Source organism: Microtus oregoni, unplaced genomic scaffold (assembly GCF_018167655.1).
Source record: "Microtus oregoni isolate MIOR12 unplaced genomic scaffold, Mior012 000028F_ref0000031, whole genome shotgun sequence".
NCBI lineage: Eukaryota > Metazoa > Chordata > Mammalia > Rodentia > Cricetidae > Microtus > Microtus oregoni.
This window is the reverse complement of record NW_024543087.1, coordinates 229,304-241,851: the sequence shown is the minus strand read 5'-3', so window position 1 is coordinate 241,851 and position 12,548 is coordinate 229,304. Positions and strand designations below refer to the sequence as shown.

The 12,548-nt window shown below is 39.2% G+C and overlaps 1 protein-coding gene across 1 annotated transcript; it reads left to right on the top strand.

Moving 5' to 3' along the window:
• LOC121464452 (C-C chemokine receptor type 5) lies at nucleotides 1–2,548 on the top strand. Its single transcript, XM_041677452.1, has 2 exons — nucleotides 1–45; nucleotides 1,476–2,548. Exon 2 carries the CDS (start codon nucleotides 1,487–1,489, stop codon nucleotides 2,546–2,548), a length of 1,062 nt encoding a protein of 353 aa, XP_041533386.1. The 5' UTR covers nucleotides 1–45; nucleotides 1,476–1,486.
• Nucleotides 2,549–12,548: the final 10,000 nt, after the last annotated feature.

The window sequence follows — 12,548 nt, the reverse complement described above, 5'->3', positions numbered from 1 at the left end:
TAGCCAGAGGAGCTGAGACATCCGTTCCCCCAACAAGAAACTCTGGTAAGTCACCTCTTAACCCTTGGGAGGTTAGTTTAGCTCAGCCTCTATGATGAGTAAAAACTTCAACAGGAAATCCTGAGCGGACATCTGTCAGCACCAGGTGCTCACTGGATTATCTGAAAATATAATCTTTAAGATACAGAAAGGGTAAGAATTTAGGATATGTTTCCGTATGTGATGTCATCCAGTATATAAAACATAATTGTGAATGAAGTATTTAAAAGAGACAATAGTTTTTTTTTTTAAAGCAGAGTTTTTACCTCTTAAAATAGCTTCTACAGCAATGATACTGGCTGAAAACTGGTTTGATAATCATTATCTTCATCTGAGAAGAGATGAAACCTCTCTGTGGGTCATCTGGAGCATGGGTGTGTCAGAAGCTCTAAGTCTCTTGTGCTCTCTTTCTTCCCCTGCCCCACCTGTCTCCCAGAAAAGAGGGGGAAACTAAAAATTGTCTAAGTTCATATCAAATTACAAATATCTAAGTTACTTACAGAGGATTTTTGTTCTGGCTCAGCACCTGAAGGTGAGATTTTCTGGGTGTTTCTCTCAACTGTCTAAGTTTAGAGGTTTGAGGATCAAGTAGAGAAAATTCTCAAGTACAGCAGTAGAACTTAGACAGGACAAGTCTGTGGTCAGAGGCTGAACACAGGACTATTTAGCCTGTAAGATATTCATGCATGGAGATGGAGGAAACATTTTATATCTGACCATTTCTTCTGCTTATATGAGAACTTTTGGTGGCAGCAACTTAGGAAGCAGAGATAACTTCATAGAAGAGATGAAGATGGCCCACTTTAATAACCAATAAAAGATTCTATGGCACTGTGGAAGTACTTGGACATCAGCCCATTTTATCTTGACTACAGAGAGGCAACATGTTACTAAAAGTGTGTTAATTACCAAGAAGCAACAGGCAACATGTCAGTTAAGGGTTCATGATTCCTGAATTCAAAATCAGTGTGGTATGGTTTTGTGTTGACTTATTCATTCTCTCTGTACTTGGGGCCATTTTATCTAGAAAAATATGAACGATATTACCTGCCTCAAACAGTTACCTTAAGTATTTAATGAATGAGTAGGTAAGACACTTAGAATGGTGATTAGAATTCAGTGTTCATTCTTGTTGGCATTTGTGCAGCACCTACTATTTGTGGGCAAATGCCTAGAAATAGAATCTTCAATAGAGGTCTTAAACCTGTGCACAGTGCCTAGCTCAGTTTCACAGATTAATTTACCCCAAACTGATAGATAAAGCAATATTTTATTTGATGAAATGCATCTTTCATGAATTTTAGCTCATACAAGGGGAAAATTAAATGTAGAAATCTATGCCTCAAAGACCTACTAAATTATAAAACCATTTGTAATTGTGGTAGACGAATAACAGCTTTTAACTTCATTAAGCATTGTCTTTTCTGTGTTCATAGATTCTTGCAAAATGGATTTGCAAGTATCAAGTACGACCTATCTCTATGATGATTATGGTGGGGCAACACTCTGCCAAAAAACAAATGTGAAACAAGTTGCAGCCCAGCTCCTGCCCCCACTCTACTCTCTGGTATTCATCTTTGGTTTTGTGGGGAACATGTTGGTCTTCCTCATCCTGATAAACTTCAAGAAGCTGAAGAGCATGACTGACATCTACCTGTTCAACCTGGCCATCTCTGACTTGCTCTTCCTGCTCACTCTCCCATTCTGGGCTCACTATGCTGCAAATGAGTGGGTCTTTGGGAATAAAATGTGTAAATTACTCACAGGACTCTATCACATTGGTTATTTTGGTGGAATCTTCTTCATTATCCTCCTGACAATTGATCGATACTTGGCTATTGTCCATGCTGTGTTTGCTCTGAAAGCCAGGACAGTCACCTTTGGGGTGATTACAAGTGGAGTCACTTGGGTGGTGGCTGTGTTTACTTCACTCCCAGAAACAATCTTCATCAAATCTCAAAAAGAAGGTCTTCATTCTACGTGTAGTCCTCATTTTCCACACAGCCAATATCATTTCTGGAAGAGTTTCCAAACATTAAAGATGGTCATCTTGAGTCTGGTCCTGCCCCTACTTGTCATGGTCATCTGCTACTCAGGAATTCTCCAAACCCTGTTTCACTGTAGAAATGAGAAGAAGAGGCACAAGGCTGTGAGGCTCATCTTTGCCATTATGATTATCTACTTTATTTTCTGGACTCCCTACAACATTGTCCTTCTTCTGTACAACTTCCAGGAATTCTTTGGACTGAATAATTGCAGTAGTTCTAATAGACTAGACCAGGCCATGCAGGTGACAGAGACTCTTGGAATGACACACTGCTGCATCAACCCTGTCATCTATGCCTTTGTTGGAGAGAAGTTCCGGAATTATCTCTCGGTGTTCTTTCAAAAACACATTGTTAAACGTTTTTGCAGGCACTGTCCAATCTTCCAGCAAGGCAATCTTGATCGTATAAATTCAGCCTATACCCGATCCACAGGGGAGCAGGATGTTTCTACTGGTTTATGACCTGGGCTAAGTTTTGTATATCACTTAGTTTTGTATGTAGCTTGGGAGTAGAAATGTTTTTTTTTTTTTAAAAAAAGAAGTTAATATTGTAGAGGGCCTAAGTTGCATGCATGTTTGGATATTTATTTTAGCTAGATAGGGTCTTTTAAAGCCTATTGGTTTTAGAAAGCCAAATGAGACTGTATCAGTGAGATAGTGATCCCTGGCCTTATTTCCACTCACCTCCAGTTATGGAAAACTCTTTTTTAGCCACAAAAAGTCACTATAAAAAATCCCAAGAATTTGGAGATTTTTAAGCTTGACTATCTGAGCAGAAATAACATCAATCAGGAAGAATGCCTTATACAGTCTTTTTCCCTAAACAAGGCAAAATTCAGGCTATAAGTGTATTTAAAATAGATCTTTGTCTTGCCCTGAGAAGAAAAGATGAGAGTGTGATTAGTTAGAAAATAAATAACTGAGCTCTATGAATTAGTTCCATAGACTTGTATGATCGGGTAAATGCTCTGTGGCCTGGGAGGGGTGGGAACAAATCTTTTTATAAGAAGGGATTTGAACTGGATCATATGTTAGTAAATGAGAGGGAGGGAAGTCATTCTTTGGGTGGCAAGACTACACTAGCAAAACAAAGGCAGACCTGTGACTATTTGGAAAGGCCATGGAGAGAGAGTCATGGCTGGATAACAACGCACCATGTCAGCTTTGCTCCTTCAAAGTTATAGCAGAGTGGAAGCACATGGACAGGTTTGTACAATGCTTATTTCATGGCTTTGGTGAGCATTCAGGGAAAGCAGATCAGCAGCAATAAGTTCAGAGTGAGATTAGGCCACCTTGGCTAGACAGTGGGGAAGCACCACTTTGTCATATAGGACCTAGGGTCAGCAGAATTTTGGGTAAATTGGAGGTAGAGGTGAACGAGAACCTCTAGACTCAAGTAGTTTGGAATAACCATAGAATAAACAACAAATACAAGAGTACAGTAAAGAGTTTGGCCTAAGAGAGTAGTCTTGTTTTAAAGCCTGTAGCCTCAGCTGGTATTTTGTACCTGCCCTTCAGACCCAAATTTTGCCATATCAGCTTTGAATCTTAGGGTAAAGCAGGGAGCTTATGAATCATGAGCCTAAAGTCTAGAAATAATACATATTCCTGTGGATTCAGCTAAGGGTTGCTTATATAATTTGAACCCAGAGCTTTACAACTTTAAGCAGAGGCCCTAAGATATGAGGGAAAAGCATCAATTTTCTCTATTTACCTAGCAATCAGCAAATCTGAGAGAAACAATTTGCTGTGAGCTTCAGAAGTCAAGAAAGTGTAATTACCACCTTCTGTGTTCCAGGCTAAGAGTGAAGGCTTCAGTTACTCTTTACAGATGGCTTCTCCACACAAACAATGCTAAATTTATCCGTTGCAGAGAGGTTTGGGATTTTTTTTTGTTGTGTTTGCAGTTGTTATTTATGATATTGTTTTGAATTTTGGAGCAGTTAAGATCTTCACAGTGAAGATTAAGGGGAAAAACAAAAGGATGAGAATCATTCAAAGGATTAAAGTGTCTGGCTAACAAAAGGTGCTACTTGTTTTTCTCAAACTCTGAGTGTGAAACCAGAGGCTTGTGGCTGTCAGCAGGAAGTGAGTATTTGCTTTTTTCTTTCCTGAGATCCACATTTTCTCCTCCAATTTGTAGCTGAGACTAGACTCAAATTTATGCTCCTCCTTCCTACATCTCAAGCACTGAGATTACAGATGTATATGAACACACCCACCTTTGTATTTTTATTTTCTTAAGCATATAGAAAGTTGTAAATTCTTTGAAGATAATATGAGACTTATAAAAAATGCATTTTAAAAAATAATTTCATTTTTGTTCTTCCAAGCACATGAACATTTAGTGAAAAGTACACAAAATTATGAGAGTATTTTATAAGTAGTTATTTTGGAGAACATCCCCAAATAGTACTTATTTAAATATAGTCCTTAGCTTAAATGGATGATGATGGTGATTATATTTCCTTTAAAATATTTTTAACAGTCAACTTTCTTTCTAAAACAAATTGTTATGATAATTATTGTTAAACATGTTACTTCTGCTGGGTGATGGTGGCACACATCTTTAATCCCAGCACTTGGGAGGCAGAGGCAGGCAGATCTCTGTGAGTTCAAGGCCAGCCTGGTCTACAAGAATAGTTCCAGAACAGGTTCCAAAGCAACACAAGAAACCCTGTCTCAAAAAACAAAAAACAACAAAAAAAAAAGTTGTTACTTCTAAGCGCGTAGTTCCTGAGCAGAGTTGCATGAGAGATTGTAAATTTCAAATTGTGCTTACCCTCAACCAAAAGAGTTTTAATATATTTACAAATAGATGTCAGAAGTCAAGAATTTGATTGAAAATAAAGACATGCAACTTTGTAGTCTGTTATCGAAGGGGAGGCACATGGTAGGGAGGATGAGCATTGCTTTTCCTTTATTTAAAATTCTTTTCCAGAGAATGTTAGTAATTTCAGTAGTAGCAACTATGTAAGACTGGAACTTCTGTCCACATGTTTCTTGGTCAGAGAGAGGAGAGATACTTCAAGGAGAGTTTAAAACATGCTAGTTTTCAGTCTGCTACAACCTCAGTTTCCAAAGCAGGGTGTGTGAAGATGTCAGAGTTTGGTCATGCTCCTAAAAGAAGCACAAAATGAGTAGTAAGCAAGACAGGGCTAGTACAGCAACTGTTATCAGATACAAAGGGTTGCTTTTCATTCCTTAGATCCAAAGGTGGGATGTATCAAAGAAGAGTGGGAGGCAGCTGGGGTTAAAAGAGAAAAGAATCGGGGACTGGAGCCCTATTTGTTATGATAAAGCCAGCTGTTGTGGGAATATGGGAATGTTTGCTAGTAGCTTTTCTTGTTGCTGTGACAAAATCTGACAAAGGCAACTTAAAGAAGGGTTTGCTTTTGTTGATAGTTTGAAGGAATGCAGCCTACCATGGTGTGTGAGGAGTGTGAGGTTGTTGGTCGCGTTACATTTGCATCCAGGAAGTAGAGAGCTGAATGCTGGTTTCAGCTCCCTTTCTCCTTTTCATTCAGTCCAAGTCCCCAGTCTGTAGAATGGTGGTGCCCACATTCAGGGTGGGTCTTCTCTTCTCAGTTAATCCTTTCTAGAAACATACTCATAGATACAACCAGAAATGTGTTTTCTAGGTAATTCCAGTCAAGCTATCAATACCAACCATCACAGAGTCAGTTTTTTTAATAGCTGATGTATACAGTCCTACTTACCTTTCCATATGTTAGATGAGTCCATGACAGAAAGATGCTTGAAGTGTCATATGACTATGTATATATTTTTTCACAATTTTATAAATATTTTAATGTTTCATTTGGCTTCATATTGTTATGACTTCATTGGATTATAAATTCTGTCTTATAATTCTGTCACACTACAGGAGCCTATTTTTGTTTCAAAAGATAGTTTTTCATTTTAGTTTTGTGAGACAGAGGTTCTCTTTGTAGCCCTGTACTGGGACTCACTCACTGCCTCTGCCTCCCATGTGCTGGGATTAAAGGCCTGCCACCACCTCAAAAGCATATGAACCTTTTCTGCTTGAGTCAGTAGGAAGGCTATCAAAACTGCAAATAACCTGGGCTATATTGCTTCCATAGTGCCCCCCAGTGGCCAACTAGCAAACTACTAAGAATGTCTGGCAACCAGCCTTGACACAGCAGACGGACAAGGAGCATGGTTTCACCCAGTTGTTTACTGTTTGTTTCTTTCATTCCAGTATGGACAGAGGCATATCCAGAGAAGCTCGGGGTAGATGACACATAGTTCTTTCTCGCTGCTTCTGCAGAACAGAAAGAGCATCAGTGTAGGACACAAGTAACACTTTGAATGAAATAAATGTTTGAGGTGGATCTGCAGAATGCTGGAGCCAAGAGCTAGAATAAGGTCAGGAAATGATTTCCACCTAGGCATTTTTCACATATGTGAAACGCCCCAAACTCCGCCTTCATTTCCCTCTAACCTGCACATTCCAAGGGTTTGAAATGATCAAATATAGTTGAGATGCAGGTGGTTTCCTTTGATTTTTGCCTTCTATTTTCTCCATTACTGTTATCACTCCTCTTGGATGCAACTCTCTTACAAAACTATATACCTTGAAAATGGAAAAGCCATTGAGGACCACTCAGTGCAGGTGCTTCTCTCCATAGGTGAAGAACAGAGTCAACACCAAGTCCTAGAGAGGGCTTCAGAGGACCTAGTATCAGCATGCTATGATAGTGTTTCCTAGTCTCAGAGGGCACTCAGTGGTAAGTCATTGAGCGGGGTAGTGGAATGGGTTCTGCTATCCCTTTTAATAATGCCTGTATAAATTCAGGAGCTTTACCTACAATTCATGGAGGCTATATTCTGTAGCTAATGTGGGTTGTAAATTTTATTTAATTTTAATGTTACCAGGGTTATTATATTGAACATTTCTAGTCTAGTTGCATATAAATAAGTATCAGCATGACTTGGATTTTGGCATCAGGTATTGAGTTACTATGCAAAATTTACCATTTTAAGCCTCAGCTTTCTTCTCTATAATTGAATATAATAATGTCTGCATCATAGCTTTGATTAAAGGATAAATAGGATATTGCATGGTAAGACCTTAGACTAGTGTCACCTAGCTCACAGATATTCCTGTAGGTATTTGTTATTATAAAAAAATTTGCTAAGCATATCTAGTTCTTCTTTAGCTTGAAGAATTCTTACAATACTCTTACCCATGTCCAGAAATTCAAATCAAATTCTGCCATGAGACAGAAGTTCCAGAAAACTGAATTCTACATGTGTGCTCCTTGCCTGTGAAATCAATACAATTTTGTATTAATCAATCAATACCACACTACAGTAATCAGTGTAATGTGCCTGGAAAATTTGTCATTGTGTTCCATATATTTCATATATTGCTCTTTCTGAAACATTTTTTTTTGAGCTAGCAGGACAGCAGTAATTTTAGTCAGATATACGTAGGAGGAGGGTCCGCTTGTTTGTCCCGGCTGCCCAGTTAGCTAAACCCCGAAATAGCCACACAGAAACCATATTAATTAAAATACTGCTTGGCCCATTAGCTCTATCTTTTTATTGGCTAACTCCTACATCTTTATTTAATCCATTTATATCAATCTATATGTCACCACGAGGTCGTGGGCTACCAGAAAAGTTTCAGCACGTCTACCTCCGCAGATTTATGGCATCTCTCTTGACTCTGCTTTCTTTCTCTCAGCATTCAGTTCTGTTTTCCCTGCCTAAGTTCTGCCCTATCAAAAAGCCAAGGCAGTTTCTTTATTCATTAACCAATGAAAGCAACACATAAACAGAAGGACCTTCTACACTAGATATAGATTCTTTAACTCAGGGAAAGCAGGTGTAGTTTTTACCTCCACTACAGATTTCAATATATTACAAACCAGGAGAAGTACATGAGAATTAACTTATCAAGAACTAAGAGAGAAATACACAATGAAAAACCCTGGCAAGAACACATAGGAATGTGTTTACTTAGGACCTCTTCCTTCATCTACATCTAGAGCCTCATTCTCAGATGTTCCTGTAAGAAGAGGATTTAATTAGTCAACCCTAAGCCTGCCCTTCCCCCATGGAAGATAAGGAGTATCATGGCTAGGATAGGGAAGGGCATTTCTTTCTTCAGTCTTCCTTCAAGAGGATGAGGGAACATGGAGAGAACTTTCACCCTTCCTGAAGCCTATTAAGAAACATTGAGACAAGGTAATATGTAAGAGGTACATAACCGTCCATAACAACATTCAGCATCCTCATAACCACTCAACAGATATTTATGGATGTCTGCCATATGCAAGATGTTAATCTACGTACAAAATAGCTCCAACTCTATGAGATTCACTATTTAGGAAAAACAAGTAGGGAAATAGACAAAGTCACTTTAGTGTTTGAGAATGACAGACTTTGAGCCAAAGGAAGGTGAGCTACAGAGTCCAAGAACAGAAACCTAGAGAAAGGGGCTCTGGGGAAAGCCCTATTGCAACCCAGAATGAGTTCGCTCACAGTTAAATGGAATACAAGTAGAAATTCTCTGCAAATGTGCAGAGGTAAAATAGAGCAAGATGCGGTTCGTTTACCTAAAGTGGCACAAAAATTAGATGAATTGATAGATGGATTATAGATATTTAAATACATAGACAGACATGCATGGATGGATTGATAGATGGAAGGATAGATGTTGGATGGGTGTGTGGGCGGATGAACAGATACACTGTGTGGACATAGGCATAGGAAGGGAAGGAGAAGAGGTGGAGAAGGAAAAGAGGAAGAGCAACATGAGAAGAGAACAGGATAGGAGAGAAAAGAATAAACTTTTAAGGGACATTGCAGTTTTCACAAGTCACAGAAACTGACTTCCTATCACAATTTTTAAGTCTGTGCCATCTAAAATGGATCAGTTATAGTCTAATTTCTAGAAATGAAGAACATAACTGAACCCTACAGAGACAGCCAAAAGACACATTCCTGAAGAAAAGACCCATGGCCACACAGAACTGTCCTGAGTCTGGTATTTCTAAGTCCAGATTCCCAGCTGTTCATTCTGTGTTCTGACTTGCTTTACCAACCTTCAAGTCTCTCCTTTATTGCCAAATAAGCCCAAACTAGTCTTATTAGCTTGAGTGCTTTAATTAGCACTTGGATAAAAGTGTCCATTTCTTGCACATTTTATCATAAATTAGACTTATTGAGAAGCTATTATACTGGTGCAAGGACTATAATAGATACAAGTACCATACAAGCATCTAAATCCAGGAGATAAAGAGCTAAACACAGCCACAATGCAGTGATGCCTGTTCCATGGGCACACAAGAAGGCTTCTAGGACCAGGGTTAAGCTGTCTAAACTGTCTTCTTATGTGACTCGATGGGAACAGGAGCCTTAATAATGAGCTTTCTAACAACTGCTAGTTACATCAGTGCAAAGGGCACATGCTTTAGAATTCAATGTTAGTATCCAATCCCATAACTTTCAGGCATACTCAAGATGCATAGTATCCATTTTTCTGTTCTGTGATACTCTAATTTTATTACTTTCTCATTCAACCTACTGTTGATTATTTTAGAGTAGTAATTCTCAATGAGAGGATTGTAGTACCCGCAGGGGATATCCAGAAATAGCTAGAGACATGTTAGTGGGTGAACTGAGAGACATATTACTAATAGGACCTTATAGGTGAAGTCAAAGATGCTACTCAGCATCCTATAATATGCACAACAATTCATTTTGTGATACTTTTTATCATTCTAACAAAATTCCTGAGCAAAACAACTTGAGGGAGAGAAAATTTAGCTATTTCAGCATGGCAGAAAGATAATGGTAAAGCAGAATAGCTAACACCAGGTGGCCAGGAAATACAGAAAAAAAAAATGACTGCTTTGGTTGGTTTTCTTTTTTTTTCCCCCTTTTATTTCCTCTTGGCTCCTGTTGTAGAATATTACTTTAACTACGTAAGGATGTGTTGCTTTGCCTATCTAACACAGCTGAATGGTCTAATTAAAAGCTAAATATCCAATAGCTAGGCAGTAGAGGGATAGGTGGAGCTGGCAGGTAGACAGAATAAGTAGGAGGAGGAATCTAGGCTCAAGAGAAAAGAAAGGATGAGGGGGGAAAGGGGGAAATGCCCAGGGCCAGTCAGCCAGGCAGCTGCCAGACAGACAGACATGGAGAAGCAGGAAAATTAGGACATACCAATGAAAGAAAGGTTAAAAACAAGTCCCTGGGCAAAATGTAAATGAAGAGAAACAGGTTGTGTAGTTGGAGGCTGTCCATTCATTCCCGGCTTCCCAGACTCAAAATAATCGCACAGAAACTATATTATTTGCAATACTATTTGGTCAAGAGCTTAAGCGTATTGCTAGCTAGCTCTTATATCCTAAACTAACCCATCTCCATTAAGCTGTTCATCACCAAGAGGTCGTGGTCTAACAGCAAAGTTTCATCAAGCTCTGGTGGAGGCATCTGTCTCTGGTGGCAGCCACATGGCTTCTCCAGACTCTGCCCTCTTTCTCCCAGCTTTACTCTGTTAAGCCATTGACCAAAAGCAGCTTCTTTATTAACCAATGGCAATAAAACATATTCACAGCATGCGAGAGGAATCCCAAAATAAGGTTAAAATAAGTTATAAGAGCTCGTGAGACAAGTATGAGACAAGGCCGATCATTCGTAACTAATCAGTCCCTATTTGGGAGCTGTTTGGTAGCCCAAAGATAGCCTACTATAGGCTCTTATCCTGTAGTATGGTGCTAACCACTTTTAGGATAAATCTTCCCCCTTTGGATGACTCCTTCACAGACTTACCTAGAGGAGGGTTCTAGTATGTTCTTCTAGGTACTTCTCAAGCTAATCAAATTGACAGACAAGATTAGTCACAGTACACCACTATAAAAATTTATTAAACCAGAGAATTCATAGAAACATGGTTGAGAAAACTGTTAGTGTTTTCAGCAAACTGTAGCCTCATGAAAGAGGAATCTCCAACAAGTAGAGATTTGTACAGGCCTCTGGCTGATTTCTGCAGCTGACTCTTGGCTCATAGAATGTCCTGGATTCTTTACTTGACCATAGGAGACTCAGACTTTCTCCAGACATCCCTATTTTAATCTACACAAGTGTAACTCTGCTATATCCATTGCCTTTCTTTATGAATCCCACCAGGGCCCAGAATTCCCCTCTTCTCAGCTTCCTTGGTGGTATCAGTGGATCAGAATTGCATATTAACTGGCAAGGTGTCCTTAATTCATGGTAGTGCTAGGTATCTTTCTTAGTTTGTGTATATATATGAGGTGGGGTTGAATCTCTTATACAGAAAAAATGCAAGTAAAAGTATATCTATAGAAAAACAAATGGATTTTCCATGGGAATTGTGTATAAACATGGAAACAACCTCAGAATGCTAAGTGGACTCTTTAAGAATGAAAAGTATGGGGTGTTGGGAGCACAAAGTTCTTTGTGCCCTCAGATCACCAGGAAAACCAGGAATGTTAAGCACACAGCATTGTCCTCTCAAAAGTATATATAACTTGTTTTCCCATCCAGAAGATTGGGAATTGGAAGTAATTACTAGCCTGGTGATCTTTATATGTAGGGTCAAGCCATATCAAGTTCCCACAACCAGGACCAGAAGTGTCTAATATACCAAATAACCTATACACACTAGCTGTATAGGTTCCTTCCTTAAACTCTTAAGCTAGTACATGCATCCTATTTCTAGAACCTATCTTCTTGGAAGAAATGGCATGTAGTTTAAGTTTCTATGTAATTACATCTTGTGCACTGGTGATTTATTATACCAGGAAATTTTCCCCAAATTGTATTGTGTTTAAATCTGCTGCCAACAAACCACCTGGCATCAGACCCCTGAAGTTTGATCCAGCTGGACTGAGTCAAGTTGAACCCGGTTTTCATTATCACCTCTTTGCAGATCATATTTCTGTTGACCATGATAACTGCAGGGACCCCCCAACAAGGGGGAAGTAAAAAAATTAGTGGAACTAGAATCCATTTCAGAGCTGTTCGTCCACAAGAGCAGAGTATCTAACATGGCCAGGAAACATAGAAAGAACAGCTGCTTTGGTTGGTTTTCTTTTTCCTCATTTTTATCCCTTCTGGGATCCTAACCTGAAGAAAGGCATGCCACGCTTTCAGGACAAATCTTCCCCTCAATACTAAAGAGAGTAAGGAAGACTCTAAAGGTTACAGGAATAACACTGCAGGTAACAGCCATTGCTGGTAGGTTGACCCCAAAGTAGGAATGAAGATAGATGACAGAGAAGATGGATTTTTCATAAAGCATATAAGGTGAAGAATACTAAGCCAGAATGAGTACCAGTTTTGAACCTTTCATTGGTGATGGCTTGTGGAGACTGTGGTGGATGAGTCAAGCTGAAGACAGAGATGTGGCTACTGCTGTTTCAAGAATAGAACAGGCTCTGCAGTCTGCAGCAGATAACAC